At 36.8% G+C, this 17,725-nt stretch overlaps 1 protein-coding gene across 6 annotated transcripts in view; it reads right to left on the bottom strand.

Moving 5' to 3' along the window:
- The window catches only part of phtf (putative homeodomain transcription factor), an 87,203-nt gene that overhangs the window by 21,769 nt on the left and 47,709 nt on the right, over positions 1-17,725 (bottom strand). For all 6 annotated transcript variants that reach the window (XM_083115290.1, XM_083115289.1, XM_083115287.1 and 3 more), the window contains exons 12-15: positions 16,799-16,921; positions 14,777-14,960; positions 10,206-10,434; positions 4,685-4,780 (exon numbers count right to left, since the gene is read on the bottom strand). In XM_083115290.1, the coding sequence (XP_082971416.1) occupies positions 4,685-4,780; positions 10,206-10,434; positions 14,777-14,960; positions 16,799-16,921 (632 nt within the window). The remainder of the gene's footprint in view (positions 1-4,684; positions 4,781-10,205; positions 10,435-14,776; positions 14,961-16,798; positions 16,922-17,725) is intronic.

The following is a 17,725-nucleotide window of genomic DNA, read 5'->3' as shown; positions in this document are numbered from 1 at the left end:
TGATTGCACAACCGGACCACGGAAGTAAAAGTTGTCACTAGTGATCCTACATGAGTTAATTATGTTCACGGTCCGGTGCATTAAACATGGTGGAATTAATGTGTAAGGAAATGCTTCCTCATTCCTCTTTATTTCATCTCCACATAAATCGAGCAGTTGGACATTTAAAATCCTAGTATTAAAATATTAAAATCTTCATATGTTATGACTAGAGCCCAGATTTGTATGTAAATACATATTCTATTCCTTTCTAGATACAGACCTTGAACAAGAAAACGTCAACGAATTATATAACTGACATGATTTTGTACAAGTTTTATGTTACATATTTTTACATATTTGCCAGGATGTTACATATTTTACATATTTGCTAATATATTTTACATAAAACAACATATTTTGGAAATTTTTTCCTATCTTGAAACATGATGATGAAAATGTATAGCTCATGCAAAGTCATATTTTCTATTTTCTAATCAATGAGAGCAAAGTGCTTAAGGTAACCTAAAATTGACTGTCAAGTCGAAAGACAGGCATTAAAAAATAAAAACAATGGGAACTGTTATTTATTGAAAGATGCTGGATTCTCCCCTCCACCTCCTGGTTACATATTCTCGTTTCGCTTTTAGGGTTTAGACAAAGCACCTAGAAACTTGACATCGGTGGACAAGAAAGCTCCTTTCTTGTACGTAGCATGTTACACAACATGTTCCCTTGTACAAAAAGTACAAAAGTAGCTATGTATTTTCATTTGATTCTTTCTGTAGATGCTTTGTTTTTTTTCCATTTGGTTTGAAAGTTACAAAGGTCTCTCTTACATATTTACATATTCTACAATAATTGTGAAAAGTAATTAATAGTTGACAAAATTAGTTTCTTAAATATGTACACGTTGCTGTGCTTCTTTGAGTTTACACATTTGATACAAATTTTAATTTGAACAACTTATGTCTTTACAATTATGTTGAATATGTTCAAATAAAATAAATATCTAGCAGAATTTTTGAAATTGCTTGGATACTCTTTTATTATTAATACTAATACTACATATTTAGCTACATATCCTTTTGATAATACCGTGCGTCCATTTCGATCTTCAGCCGAGAGATCGGGAGAAGCGTGGCAGGCGGCGCTGGCGGAGATGCCGACATTTGCAGCCTGTAATGCCCGCTTATTTTTATGGACATATACAGATATTTCTATAAATATTGCAAAACAAGCACTAACCTGTGTTATAATTTATCATCTGTAATTCATCCAAGTTCACCCCTTATATACACAAAAAAATAAGCTTTAGAAACGATGTTAAGAGCCACAGATAATAAAACATTTTAATCATAGTTTTGACCAGTAACCTCCTGCTTAAGTTTATATCCTTGAAAGAGTTTTGTGTCGATGGGGATCGTTTGGAGGTTTCGAATGTGCAACACTGTATCAAGATTACGCTGTAGACGAAACCGTTAAAAGTCAATTGTGTTCGTGAGCTTCCTTGTAATCCGAAATCTCCGAGCTCGAGTTTTTTTGTTCCTTCGCAACAGAGCTGTGAATATAGTGGCGAGCAGATGTAAACCAAGAGCGTGTTAATTTCGTACTGTGCGCAAGAGTGTTATTCTTGGTTACTTGCCGTTACTTGTTTGTGTTATTGCAGTGTGTATGTGTGTTGTGTCAGTAAGAGGATTGGAATGCCAGCCGCAAGGTTCATGTTACGAGTGGGGCTGATAAGTTCTCGGCCCGACCTAGAAGGACTTTAGCTACAGGCACGAAAGTTTCAGGCTATTCAACGTATTCTTCCCGAAAGTCTACACACTTGGCACTTGGTGGATATCAGTTTGAACAACTCTTATAACACAGGTTAGTGCTCGCCATAAAAATAAGCGGGCATTACAGGCCGCAAATATCGGTATCTCCGTCAGCGCCGCCCGCCATGCTTCTCCCGATCTCTCGGCTGAAGATCGAAATGGACGCACGGTATATATTCTGGTACATATTTTCTCAATTATTGTTACATATATATGTATATATTTTGTACTTTGATATTACATAAAAATCTGGGGTCTAGTTATGACACGAAATATGAGTATATAATACAATTGTGTAATTTCATACAGTGGTTATGGGCTAAACTAGATTTTCAGTTAGTGAGGAAATACTTGTTTGAACATTAATGTGCACATATATTTCATCCAAAGTTGTATTATTTGGCTTGTGGAAATTGGACAACCATAACAATATTAATATTATTATTTCCTTCAGTGTGTCTTTGAAAGTGTGATGCATATAGAATGAATATTAGTTTTGCAGTGATTAGAGATGAATGAGAGAAACTATGTACTGTAGTAAGGAAACTTATGGTAATGAATCTTAGGTTCTATATTTTGCCCCATGTCTGAAGTGGTCTCAGATTAAAGTGCAGGAGGCCTTAGAAAGATCGCTTCTCGGGCTTACAGCAGACGACAATATGGGGGAGTGTCTGCGACAACTTATCAGGTCCGCGAATGAGCGAGCCGGGTTGCCACAGCTAGCTCGCTGCACCCTTCTGGAAGGGTGAATGACCTCTGCCTCTTGCTACCTCGGCCTGTTTGTTCGGCTGAGGAGCAGACGACACGAGAGTATCGGCAATAATGTGCGAGCGACGTCTGCTGTTAGCCCGCGAAATGCTCTTTCTAAGGCCTCCTGCACTATAGTTTGTTTAAGGTTCAACTGAAATTTTGCCCAATGCCAGGACAGCTGTTTTAAAATTCTCCCCTCCTTTCAAAAAACTGCTATGATCTTCAAAATTGTGAAAAATTTACATCTTCTTAGAATTCCTGGTAGAGCATTCATGTGAATCATCATGCAATTTGCTTTTGTTGTTATCCAGATATTCTCAATAGTCGCATAGGCTTATGTAATCACAAAACTATCGTGAACATCTAGGCAACAGAAAAAGCACACCACATAAATATTCACATGAATGCTCTAAAAGGAATTCTAAGTACAGTGTTCACCCTCTTAACAGGTCACCACGGAACCAGGCCTTTGGCCAGATAACAAAATGGCTGATTAAACCGAATTATGTAATAGAATACAGTAAACATCACTTCACAAGGCGAGCAGGAAAAAAATCACAAAAAATACTGTGTACAGTATGTACACATTTTAAACTAAACAATTGTAGACTATATCTTTAAAAATACATACAGTAGACTACTACATGTATTAAAAGAAGGCTGTGCTGTATTCTGGAAGAAATCAATATTCTTTCATCAGCTTGAGTGGCTGGTTAAACTGACGATTGGTTGAACCAAGGCCGGTTAAGAGAGTGATCACTTTATATGTAATTTTTTACATTTTGAAATATCATAGCAGTTTTTTGAAAAGAGGAAAATTTGAAAACAGCAGCCCTTGTATCAGCCAAAGGTTCAGCCAACCCTTAACCCATAACTGGTGTGGTGTGGTCCCTGGGACCTGTGGCCTAGAACAACGCTCTCGTTCTCTGTAGCAATAACATGTACTTTCCTCTCCTTTTCGGTAGCTTCATATTTTGGAATATCATGTAACCTGCCAGCACCACTTTGCTTGCTGCATTTTAGTTTCAGAGCAATAGACACCTGTGAGTGCCATAGACCACGCGACGCCATTTGCGTAACTCTTTTGGCAAGGAACCTTGTTCGAGAATCAGAGTTGACAATCCATTTTTTTAGAGAAAATATTCTTGAAATAAAAAATAAACTTGAATAAGCTGCAAGCGGAAGTTCATTTATCAGATCTGGAGTCTGATCATAAAAATGATAATGAAGTACTTATCTCCACTGACTATCACTACGATCAATTAGCTTTTCCCCTTCATTTTGACATTGTGCAGAATTTTTTGATGTGATTTTATTTTCATTGGGTACATACATGTGTGTTCTGTGATAATTGAACAACTAAATGATTTCTTGTATCTCACAGTTCCCTGAAAATGTATTTACAGAGCCATTTACGAAAAACAAACAGATAAATTGATTGATAAAAACTGCAATAACGGAAATAGTTGGCAAAAAGTTATCGTAATTCCATGATTAGGTCCGAAATAGATGATAATTTGTAAAAAGTTCGCTACTGTTTCGATAACTTATGGAAATAGTGAACTCAAGTTGGTGGTCCACGAGACCATGCCACGCCATTTGCATTACAATCTGTCACCATGCCAGTTACGGGTTAAGTCTCATTGTTTGCTGCTGAAAGAACTAAGAGTTATTTAAATATTGACCAAACCCTGGAGGAACATCATATCTTCTCGTTATCATCACACCATGCAGCACAGCACAGCACACAGCACAACTTAGCACTCTACATTCTTCTGGTGCCACTGGGTGAAGCCCAGATGGCATAACCTATGTTACTGAAGGCAGTGGTCGTTCGAAATTAATTGAACGCAACTAAAAAGCCAAAAGTGGAAACAAGGAACTTTCCCTACACAACTATTAATTAGTAACATTAATCAAACCTTAATTTACAGGCAAAGTATTAAGTCAAATGTTTCAGGGGCTGAGAAGAGTCAGTCACTCATGCACGGAAGCAGCAATGAGCACATAACACCCCAGTAGAGGCTACTCACAAAGATTTTTGCCACTTTGCAACAACTCTTTCCCATATATGATTTAACTACCCCTTTGTGATCCAGGTGATTACCGGACTCTATATCTACTTCCTCACTGACCTTGAGCAATTCCACACTGAGGAAAGACAGAAGAAGAAGCGTAATGATGAAAGCTGTTGATACAATAACATCTACTGAGCGTTGTGGCCCTCTTTTCTGCAATGAAACCAATTGCCAAATTAGCATCTTAAGATAAAATTAATTTATATTTGTGGTGGAACAGATATATTGTTACTGTTATCAATATAAATTGAGGATAAACTGATATGAATTTTTTCTTTTACCAATATACTACTAAAAAAAAACATTGTGTAACAACCCGTGAGGGCCAGTGACTACCTGCCGACTGCTGGCCTCACTCCTACCAGAGGTGGGAGATCACCCAACCAGTGTGATGTGCAGTCAGCATGATGAATCCCCAGTTGTTGTTCTAGGTTCTCATGATCAGGTTACGCTACTCATTCATAGCCCCCCCAATTTCCTCACGATAGTGGGTGGCCAACCATCCGATACACAGGCCGAAATCTCAGGAGAAAAGTTGTTACGCTCCCCCCAGGAGAGTCGGACCTGCGCGCATCCCATAGGTGGAGCTAAAAGCACGATGCCTTAGACAGCATGGCCATGGTGCGGGACAATATATTACTGATCTGTTATAAAATTATAAATGTTCCTCGAAGAACATAAATGGTTCATTAACCATTATAACTGTAACCTGGTGACCAAGGAATTTTGCCTTTGAAAAAGGCCCAGCTTATTTAGAGATTAACATTACAAAATCAGAGCACATACATCTCACATTTATGTTCATAAATATAAGAACAAAATGACAGAATTATGAACTAAATCTACGACACATTGAATGGGTCAAATTATTGAAAATTTTACTGATAAATGGATATGTCAATATTGGCCGATTAATCTTGCCATCCCCAGTAAAAATTATAAGCAATTTTACTGATTCTATATTTCTAAATCACTATAACATTCCACCATCCATTTTAATATTTGTAATAGGGATGGGGACAGATTAATTGGTACTCTATCGGCATCAGCCGATATGAGCACATCTGTGTATCGGGTAGAATTACCAATTATTTTACCAAATGGATATATCTTTAAATATCTTACAATTGACTGCAATATTCTATTTTGTTATAATTTTTATGGATATAAACTACAATCTCCATGTCCTACTTTTCTTAAAAGTAAATCTCTAGATATGCAGCTCTTTTGCATTGCAGTCATCTGCTAACACACACTTATTACGGAAATGAATGAACCATTTAGATTCTTCAAGGACGATTTGGAATTTTATATCAGATTGGTACAATATCAATTATCGGTATCAGTAAATCTTCAATCTGTACTTTATCGATAATGGCCAATCCCTAATTGTTAAAGCATATAATGGAATAGCAAGAAATTTAAGTGATTGCTCGGATATATATTTCATTTTTCTAAAGCAAAACATGCAGTGACATGGTTGATTGATTGAATTGTTGTTTTAAGTCCACTATATGCACAAAAAGGCTAATCGGGACTGGAACTACAGTTTAAAGTGGAATCCGAACCACTATGTGCCTCCACCGGGTATCGAACCCACAACCCCTTGATTACAAGGCGATGACGATGCAGTGACATGGCTACACACATTTTATAGTGGAGTCATTCCATGCCAAATCAACACAGATATGTGCAATTTTTAACCTGACCATCTCCGATTTTCATGAATTTGGGGAGTTGAAACTATGCATAGAACTTAGTAACTATGAAAATTTTTAGTCTCGTGCGTCTTGTAATTGTTAAATTATTCAAGGTCAAAGTTTGCAGAAATTGCCCTTTTTGAGCCCGCTTAGCTATACTAAATCTGCTGTAACTCCGCCCCTATTTTGCCTAGGAAGCTCAAATAAAGCTTATTGTACAGGGAATTGAACAAGCTTTCCAGTGATATATAACAAGCCTACCTTTGGATAAAAATATAATTTTGTCACGTGACCTTGACTTTTGACCTTGAATATCTCAAAACATGTCATCACCAAAAATCGTGAAAAAAAATATATTTGGTCCCTCATACCATACTCCGGTCGAGAAGACCTACTATAACGGCTGGGGATACGTCGGGCTGACCCCCCGACTATTCCAATACTGGTTGACGATCTCCACGCTTAGAGGTGACAAGCGTGGGAGGGAGACTGGCAGTCGGTAGGTATGCCTTGGCCCTTCATGGGCTGTTGCGCAACGGATTATTATTATTATTATTATTATTATTATACCATACTCTAAAACATACCAAAAAATCATTCTGGGACTGCAATGGGATCAGAAGATACAAAATAATATGTGTAACTATGTGACTGATAAAAGCCCCATTACATGAACTATGAAGAGTCAAATGTCCCTTAACACCCCCTACAAAATGTGAAGGAGTTATCCTGGGTATAATTGGTCATAAAAGAAATAGGTTAGGCACAGGGAGATTTCTGGCCGTGTGTGTCAAGCGCAGGTCCGGCATATTGTTGATGCCATATTGAATTCAACGCAAAAATTTCAAAGGAAAGGGGGTGATGTGATATATCAAATGAGGCTAGAATTTCACGAGAAATGAAGTGACGAAGGATTTTCCAACATATATTTAACCAGCAAAAATTTATTACTGCATGCTTGTAACCATTTTCTCCTTTTCGAGGTGTTAAAAACAAAGCATTGGAATGCTCCTAACGTGTTAGGAACTCATCGAGATCACGCTGACATCTTGGGAGAGAAAGAAGTATACGCACCATTGCATATGATTTTAATCAGCTACATTCACCAAATAGTTGAATAGTGAAGAATATTGGGAAAAGTATCTCAAACAATTACATGACACTTCCTTTGGAATGAAAAATTCTTCAGTGACGAGGCAAATTTTTATGTTCACGGTGAAGTTAATAAAAATAATATGCAATACCTGTGATTTGCTCAGTCGAATGGTTGTTGCTGGTAAGCTAATTATGTGGTATAATGTATGGCGAACGGAAATGGTTGGTCCATATTCAACAACGGAACCTTAAATGGTGAGGGCTTCTTGGATTTGTTAAGTGAACAGTTTTTTTCACCCTTGCTTACGGGATATGGCACTTTTCGAGAGTTTTGAAACAGGACAGAGTGTGACCACACTATGTAGACATTTTCGCAATTTCTTCATGGTAATTTTCTAGGTATATTGATGGGCACACGGGGATCTATTAAAAGGCCTGCACATTCCCCAGATCTAACATCTTAGGAGGACTTTTACCTTCAGAAACATTTGAACAGAATGGTGCATGCACTAAAAGTCCCTGATATTGACCATCTGAGAGAACGCATAGTTGCTGCTTGCGATGTTGTTGCACATGCTACATTACCAAATGTTCTATGCAAGTGTGAGAGACGTCAACGAGTGTGCTCACAGGAACATTGACAACATTATAATGTGCATATATCGTAAGTGAAAGTTATGTGTATAACGTTTTGCTGGCGTAAGATACGTTGGAAAATCCTTCGTCACTTCATTTCTCGTGAAATTCTAGCCTCATTTGATATATCACATCACCCCCTTTCCTTTGAAATTTTTGCGTTGAATTCAATATGGCGTCAACAATATGCCGGACCTGCGCTTGACACACACGGCCAGAAATCTCCCTGTGCCTAACCTATTTCTTTTATGACCAATTATACCCAGGATAACTCCTTCACATTTTGTAGGGGGTGTTAAGGGACATTTGACTCTTCATAGTTCATGTAATGGGGCTTTTATCAGTCACATAGTTACACATATTATTTTGTATCTTCTGATCCCATTGCAGTCCCAGAATGATTTTTTGGTATGTTTTAGAGTATGGTATGAGGGACCAAATATATTTTTTTCACGATTTTTGGTGATGACATGTTTTGAGATATTCAAGGTCAAAAGTCAAGGTCACGTGACAAAATTATATTTTTATCCAAAGGTAGGCTTGTTATATATCACTGGAAAGCTTGTTCAATTCCCTGTACAATAAGCTTTATTTGAGCTTCCTAGGCAAAATAGGGGCGGAGTTACAGCAGATTTAGTATAGCTAAGCGGGCTCAAAAAGGGCAATTTCTGCAAACTTTGACCTTGAATAATTTAACAATTACAAGACATAGGAGACTCAAAATTTTTATACTTACTAAGTTCCATGGATAGTTTCAATTCCCCAAATTTCATGAAAATCGGAGATGGTCAGGTCAAAGGCTGTGTTGATTTCGCATGGAATGACTCAGTGGTAACACTTGCCTTGTAATCAAAGGGTTCTCAGGTTAAATTTCCAGTCAAGGCATGTTACACAGTGGTTTGGATCAAACTTTAATTGTAGGTCTGGCCCCGATTAGCCTATCTGAGGATAAAGTGGACATAAACTTTGACTTGGTGTTTAAACTATGCAGGTTCTTAATGGAACATTTACAATTTTATACTAGTAAATTTAATATCTATGAACTACTAGCATCTGTAAAATTTCAAATCAGTCCATCAGAAAAATTGATGTACAAATACAGACTACATAATAAATGGGCAACAACCTTGTGTTGTTGAATAAGCCAGCTGAAGATTAAGCTTCAGTTAAATATTAAAAGTTTTCATTTTGTACTGAATCTGTACATATCTATGACCAGTGTGTAAATTTTATTGATAATTCCATGACCAACGCGAAAATTTAAGTAAATCAGTAGACATCTGATGAAAAATAATAATATACTAAAAACTCGAGCTGATTGATTGATTTAGTTTATTTTATTTCGCTTTTCTCCCACTTTTGGCTAATCATGAAGATGAGAATGAATGATGATATGATGAAAGGACACTCACAAAGAACACCCATGCTCAGGCCAAGATTCAAACCCAGGACCCCTGACATCGTAGCAGGCAGCACTAACCACTCTGCCACAGAGGTCTCAAAACTAGAGCTAAGACAATACCACTTTGAAGAGATATCCAAACTTATTCCCACTCAACACAAGTACCAATGCTTGAACATTACTGCAGTACTACCAAATCAATGTACCATCTACAGAGCTTTGCTTTAAAATATTCAAAATATTACATACGAGAGGGAACTGTAATATTAAAATAGCTTTCATTTAATTATGAATTTAACATTTGCCAATAATATTGATGCACAATTAAATAAAATTATGCATTTTGCACAACTTACGGGAGAATCTGACTCTGTGACAGTGTTACAATAACATCTTTGAAGCAACAGTGAAATATCAAGACCCCAAAAAGTATCGGCAATACGATATCAATGGAATCAGCCAATACAGATATAAAATCACCAACCTCTGTGGTGGAATGGTTAGCACAGCATGTTACTACGCCAGGGATTCTAGGTTTGAATCCCAGCCTGAGCATGGGTGTTCTTTGTGACAATTTCATATCATCACTCATCCTCATCTTTGCCAAAAGTAGCCGAAAAGCAAAGTAAAATAAACCAAATCAATCAAGGTACATCATCATTGGCTCATTAATAAGATAATGAATCTCAGGGTTACATAAAAATATCAACAAGTGCAAAATAAGAAGAAAAATGAAAATACTAACCTTCAGATATGATCTGACCGACAACCAAGTCTTAATATTGCGCACTTTATTGAGCCTGAAGTGTGGGAGCTCCGACTTGCGAGCTCTTCTGAAGGATGTGAGATGAGAGAAAAGTTTCGCATATAAAAATCTTTGCTTGAATGTGCGTTCTGCCACAGCCAAGAGGAAGAAAAATAGAATTGCTAATACCGATCGTTCTACAATTGCTATCACAACTACTAGTCTTTCACTGGAAATAGAAAAGAAAGAAATGACATGAAAATATGCACAAAAACAATCATCACAAACACATATATACTGCTGGACAAAAAAAACCAGACACCTTAATATCTGACATCTGAATTGCAATTACTTATGAATTACGCTCTCAGTTAAGTATTGAACAATTGAACATTCATTATTGAACATTATGCATAGTTTTCCATTTACTATTTATTTATTTATTTACTCGTATTTACTTATTTGGGACACCTAGTAGGCTCAAAATTAATTTCATGCAATTTTGTTTTAATTTATTGATTTTCAATTCCTGTTGATGTTATTTTGTTTAATGTCTAGAGAGGCATGAATTTTGGTTCATAGTAACCATAGTAACAGATATTATTGATATTGTCATTTCTGGTGTTTATCTTGCAAGTGTATTGTAAGTTTGCTAGCTTGAAAATGAGACGTGAAGAGGTAGTAAAAACAGTAGCTCTTTGTGATGATGGTCGTATATTGCTAGGGTGCTAAATATAGCACAAAGTACTATCAATGAAGCTCTCAGACGGTATGATGCAACTTGTTCCTATGGTAGAAGACCGGGTTCTGGTCGGAAACGATGCACAACAGCATGGGAAGATCGTTTCATGTGTATCATAGTCTTAACGGAACCATCGTACGACTTCAAATATTGTGGCACGGCGTTTGAGAAATGTTCATAGAGCTGTGGTTTCTTCACGAACAGTTCGTAGAAGACTAAATGAAAGTGGTTTATCATCTCGGAGGCCGGCTACAGGTCTCAGGTTGTTAGCACGTCACCGGAAGCGAAGACTGGAATTTGCTACAAAACACTTACATTGGAATGTGGAGCAGTGGGAAAAGGTTTTATTCTCTGATGAGTCAAAATTCAACCTACGTTCATCAGACGGACATGAACATGTGTATAGAAGACCTAATGAGCGTTATGCACAATGTTGTTTCGTTGAAATAACACCCTTTCGAGGCGGTGGTGTAATGGTCTGGGGAGGTATTTTTTTACAAGGACGTACAGAGTTGGTTCTTGTAGAGAATGGGGCAATGACAGCTCGCAGGTATATTACAGAATGTTTTGCAGATCATGTAGTACCATATGCACCATTCATAGGCCCAGATTTTGTTTTTATGCATGACAATGCGCGTCCTCACATTGCAAATATTGTCACGGAGTACCTGGACAAAGTTGGGATTACGCGATGAGAATGGCCATCACAAAGTCTGGACCTAAATCTGATAGAGCATGTCTGGGATCAACTGAAACGACATATCAGAAACCGTGCAATAGTTCCAGGAACAATTGAAGAGCTAAGACTTGCTATTCAAGAAGAATGGGAGCAATTGGACCAATAAGTGATTGCCAACCTTATTCGAAGTATGCCACGGAGGTTACAAGTTGTAATTGATGGCAGGGGAGGTAACACCCGCTACTAGACAGCTTATATACCCCACCAGTAGCACTTAACAATATTAAAACAAAATATTGCTAAGATTTTTTTTTCTAATTTTTTTGGTAGTTTTCTCTAACTTTCGTTTATGTTCTAATTTAACTTATTAACAAGAAATTTTAATTTGCTTTCTGTTGAATATATTCAGGTTTTTTTTTATTTCCAATAATTTCTGCAACATTTAGTTAGCCTTCGAATCAGAATTTATGCGTTATCACAAAAAATGCAAGTGTCCGGTTTTTTTTGTCCAGCAGTATATTAGTAATGTTTTCTTCTGTGCATACAACATTTTAAAATTATGTTTGATACAACACTGATATTTGTTCCATTATAAACATTTCCTATTCAAACTTAATGGCAGATCATTTGTTCAATGGAATATGACTGTTCACATCAATTTGTAAAACAGTACAACATACTGCTTCAAATAAATTTTCCACTACTGCAATTACTTACATCTCTTTCATTGCCCATTATATCCAGTGAGAGGGAGGATTGAGAATATCTAACAAAGATGTGGCAGAGAAGTAATGAGGCTCTTTACATGACATATTAACTGGTAATACGGTGGACAACCTGTCAAAAGGTGATAATTTTTATAATCTTCATTGGCCACCATTCTAACTTCGATCTCACAAGAATCATAGATGTTGGTCTACAAAGATTTGTGATTTTTTTTATTTTGATATGAATTTTGTTTATTTCCCTTTTCTGCCACTTCTGGCTAATTGGGAAGATGAGGATGAATGCTGACAAACACACAAGGACAGCACACAACACGAGCACCATGGAGGATTATGCTCGCTGAGCCCAGATGCCAGAGCCTCGTCAGTCTGCAAAATGTCCAGTCGATGGTGTACTACGTTACAAAGATATGTATCAAGTGTATACTAGTGACATGATACAAATAAGCAGCAATAACATCTTGTGTGATAAAATTTTGTGCAGAACTTGGTGAAAATGTGATGCAAATATACCATAAATTAATGCACGCATAGAGAGAGCATGACCTATCAAGAGCACAATGCATATTCCAATGGCTGAGAAAGTTTGGATCATGAACTGTGCTCTGGAAGATCTTCTTCATCAGGAAAAAACAGAAGATAATACTGAAAAGTGAAAAGCCTCATTAATGTTGATAGGCATTTATCATTCAGACTGACTGAGATTGAACTATTACCATAAATTGATTAAGACCACGAAATTGGGAATGTAGAAAGTATGGACAAAAATTGTACAAAAAAGCCTCAACATGAAGCAAAATAAGAATTGAATAAATGTATGAGTATTGAGAAAAATAAAAGTTATTTGATGTGATAATAGGTGATGAGTTGAGACACACATTTTTGGTAAATAAAGAAGCAAAATTTCGGTACAAAAACAGAGTCTATTTCACGTTCAAAAGCGGTAAATAAAATAAAATTTCGGTGTTATAGTGGTGAATAATCACATCAAAAGTGCTATATAAAATTACATTTTGGTTTTAAAATTGTGAATATAACCCTAAATTTGATTTAAAAACTGCACTTATTACACAAAATAAACTTACCCCTTCTAATAGCACATTTATGTAGTTACCAGAGTATTAAGTTTATTCCTGTGTAAAGCGGTCCATTTTCGCTTCTCAAATATTTACAGCAGAATTAATCAATTTTCCGTGAATTGCATAATTCACAGGATACTTCAGAAAGTGTTGTGTCGATATATAAATGGTAAATTTCGTGTTTAAAAGTATATTTCGCATTTTGCAGTTCATTTCGCATTATTTCGTGACAAAACAGGGTAGAAAAATGTGCCTCACACCTTTCAGAAACATGAAAAATGAACATTACAGCACGTTATTTCATATTTCATGTTTTCGTCAAAAACGAAATTTGCATGCCTCTAGTGATGAGTAGTGGATTTTTGTGTACTGCCCCAAAACCAACAGTACAATGCAGAACAATGGAAGAACATCCTATGATCCATTTCTAACAAAAGTAAGAAAATTACCACGTGCACATACAATGATTAACAAAGTGATTTAATCATTCAGACCCTTCAAGATACGTTTGTTATTTTTCACCAGATTCATGCATTATTGGTGTTAATACCTTGTTTAATGACACACTTTCAATGTCAATACAGAATTCAAACGGGTCCATCCCTAAAAATACTAATACAATTCCTAGTAAAAAATGCAGCAACCAACCTGCCAGTGGCTATATAATATCACATGTTACAATCTGGAATTGTGCTACAGTTTCAAAACTAGAAGAATTAATAACAAATCAGTATATCCATTTACCACTGAATGGACAATTAGCATTAACAATCTATTATTTCTACAAATAGCTTTAAAATAATGAATTACTACAGAATATATCCGGACCCTGATAAGATGGACTTCACTTAATTTGGACAGGCAAAAGGAAAAAAAAAAGCAGAACACAAGGTTTTAAATGCGACTAGAAGTCAACAAGAGAACTTCCCAAAGAAAAGGCAGTCAACCACTGATGAAATTCTGTTTCCTGCAGACTTTGTACTGTACTGTATAGTGTATTTAGGCCTATGCCCTATAAATACACCATAATAAACTTGTATTGTTGCTATAAACGGAGTGTTAATGCACTTTCTACTGTTCCTTTAGGTTATTTCAGTTAATCTGGACTTTCGTTAAACCAATCGACTTATCCCCCGCATTAGTCTGGATTAACGACGTTTTTCTGTACTACATATAAAAGATGAGGCTTAAAATGTGTTGTTCTGCAGAAGTTATGGCCTGAAGAACCCCAGTGAATATGGTGAAATACAGGACTAAAACCTTCAGACATGTCAAGGTAAGTACCTTTTATTACATTTGCTAGTTTCATCAACATTTTCACAACAGCACTCTACAAATATACTTACCGCAATGTGTAACCTAAAGCTGTCTCCATCATCACGGACAATGCCTGAGTTGCCTTCTGTAACAATGAGCTGGTTATATCAGAAATATCAGTCACTTGCAGTGATATATCAGGAACAGCATCAATGCAGGAGCTCAATCGACAGAGTGAGGGCAACAAAGCAAGTACAAATGCCATCACTATACCTGGAACGGAAAGCAACAACAATCATTAATTATAACATATACGTGGGTTGCTTAGAAAGTAAAGTCCCACAATTTTTTCTCATGCCAGAATGAAGAGAGCAGTGTGAAAATGGAAGGGTAGTAACATTGAAGTTTAATGCCCACATGTGTGTAAGTACATGGTCATCCGACAGATATCACCGTGTTAGTGGTGCATGAAAATGGAGTCTGAGTGATACATGTTACAAACAACAAGCTGTAATTGAATTCTTAGTGGCGGAGAAAAAAAATGTGGAAAACATTCACAAACGGTTGTTTGCTGTGTGTGGAAGTTCTGTGGTCGATAGGAGCAATGCGTACAGAGTTTTAAGGCTTCAGGAAGTGGAGAAATGGAGTTGCATAATCAGTCGCGGTCTGGGCATCCTGCGACAGCAACCAGCGCAGACATGTTGCTGATCACATTATTCGTGTGGATCGGCACATCACTAGTCGGCAATTGGCCATACAGTTTTCCGACAGTAATGGTAGCATGATGGCAATGATTGACACTTTGGGGTATTCGAAAATATGCACAAGATGGGTTCCTCGAATTCTCACAACAGAGCAGAAACCTCCCAATAGCCAAATTTGGTTGTACTGTCCCCCATCCCCCTGATTTTCCGATAATGATGAAGTGATTTAGGCTGTGACTGACTATTTTGCAGACCAGGAGAAATCATTTTATAAACAAAAACCTCACAACCCACTAGGCTGAAACTCTGCAAGGGCTCGTTTGAAGGATCAAACTTATTGACCATGCATCAGTTTTGATTATTGTGCTGCCATATCTGTTTAGTTTACCTTACTTTTGAAACTCCCCTCGCATAATGCACACTTTTTACCAAAATTATTGCCCCCAAAAACTGTGGTGCGCATTATGCACGGAATAATTCAGACAATCAACATAAAAAACCCACCCATGTTTTCACTATGTTACTGTGTATAACACATTTATATCAAAAGATGCAAATGACCAGGTTGGATTTCTTTAGTAATAATAATAAAATAATAATAATAATAATAATAATAATAAAACACTGTAAAAGTGAAATGGCCATTTTTCAGGATTTTTCACCTTGTAACCGAACATTTTGCAACACCATGCAATTCTAGAAAAAATCGTGAATGCACTTCCCATCACATGGGATGTGCATCAGTAATACCAGAGAGTTCTCTAACCTTCATTTACACCTGTGAGTCGTGCAACTGAATCTGATGATTTTTAAATCAACAGTCACAACAAGTTGCTCGAGGGAACAACATTCACCATAATCTGAATGTTCCCAGTCGGAATACCATTTTACTGTGGGTAAGGAACTTCAAGGAGATGGCATCAGCAATGAAAAGAAGACATGGTGGACATCGTAAGGTTTGAAATCCTGAGGACATAGAACAAGTTCAGGTCTCTGCTTTGAGGAGTCATTCAAAAAATGAGTGCTCGTCAAGAAACAGCATGATACTGCCTCTCATGTTATTTTCCTAAAATGCTTTGAGATGTAGTGCAACATGTATTAAATTGACTTTTGTTTTTATTTGTAATTAAAAACCGTCAGGATTAGTTGCCGCACTCTGCATATGAAATGGCTTGTCAGTCATGACAAGATGTTTATGGTAAATTAAATTTAACTATTAATGCTACTTATTATAATAATAGAAGGATTTTCTTTTTGTATTATCAAGATTTGAGTTTACGTGGGTGAAGTGCAAGTACTTATGCAAGACATTATTTGCAAAATTATCATCATTGATGCTCCAAAAGAATAGCTTAGAATAGTCTCTACAGAACACACGTGTATTCAATTATTTTGTACACAACTCACCTCCATAGAAGTAATCTAGATTTTCAGGCATGGTTTCCACCCGGGCAATTATTGAGGAGCTGATGTCTAAAACTGAAAGATCTGCCTTTTTCACATCACGATTCTCCCAAATTGTACAGCTTACTGCAAAATAAGAAAAACAATAGATATATCACATGCACTTTTTATTAAATATGTATTCAAGATTTCTAAATCACCTTTTCAAAATATTTCCACATTAGAAGAAAATACTGGACGATTATTCCATATTTGTATAAACTGCTTCTTAAGTTGTTTATTAATTTATTTTTAACTAGCTGATTACCTGGTGTTGCCCAGGTATTTATTTATCCCAATCTTCTATTAGACAGGAAAATAATGAATTCTAACTATAGTGTAAAATGTAACTTTGAGCTGAACGGCATTGGCAGTGTTACGATTCATCGTAGCGACCACGTAAACTATGGATTCCACACTACAGTCGGGATGCGCTAGCAACTGGCGTGGAACCAGATTGACCGACTTCAGGATTTTCTCGAGCCCACAGAAACACGTGTAGGATTAAACATCTGGTTAAAGTCAACAACGGGAACATTCCATTGTTCTCATTCCGACTCTGTTCATATTTGAAGGAACAATGTTAACTACTTCTGTTCTTTCATACATTTTTTATGTGTTTACTTACAGGTAGCTCAAAGCATTAATAACACATGTACCAAATGTATCATTAATGTTACGAAAATCGAGCAATTGCCAAGCGTTTCGTTTTAATTTATTGAACTCTGTATTGCCAGAGCCTGTATTCTCATGTAGCTTCCAAAATTATCTCACTTCACACACCCACATGTGCCTCCCCGATGGTACAGTGGTAGGGTAAGCGTCGTCGCCTTGCAATCAAGTAGTCCTGGGTTCGATACCCTGTCGAGGCACATAGTGGTTCAGATCCCA

The sequence above is a fragment of the Lepisma saccharinum genome, chromosome 30, assembly GCF_977018435.1.
Source record: "Lepisma saccharinum chromosome 30, izLepSacc3.1, whole genome shotgun sequence".
NCBI classification, from domain to species: domain Eukaryota; kingdom Metazoa; phylum Arthropoda; class Insecta; order Zygentoma; family Lepismatidae; genus Lepisma; species Lepisma saccharinum.
This window is presented reverse-complemented; position numbering and strand designations above follow the sequence as displayed.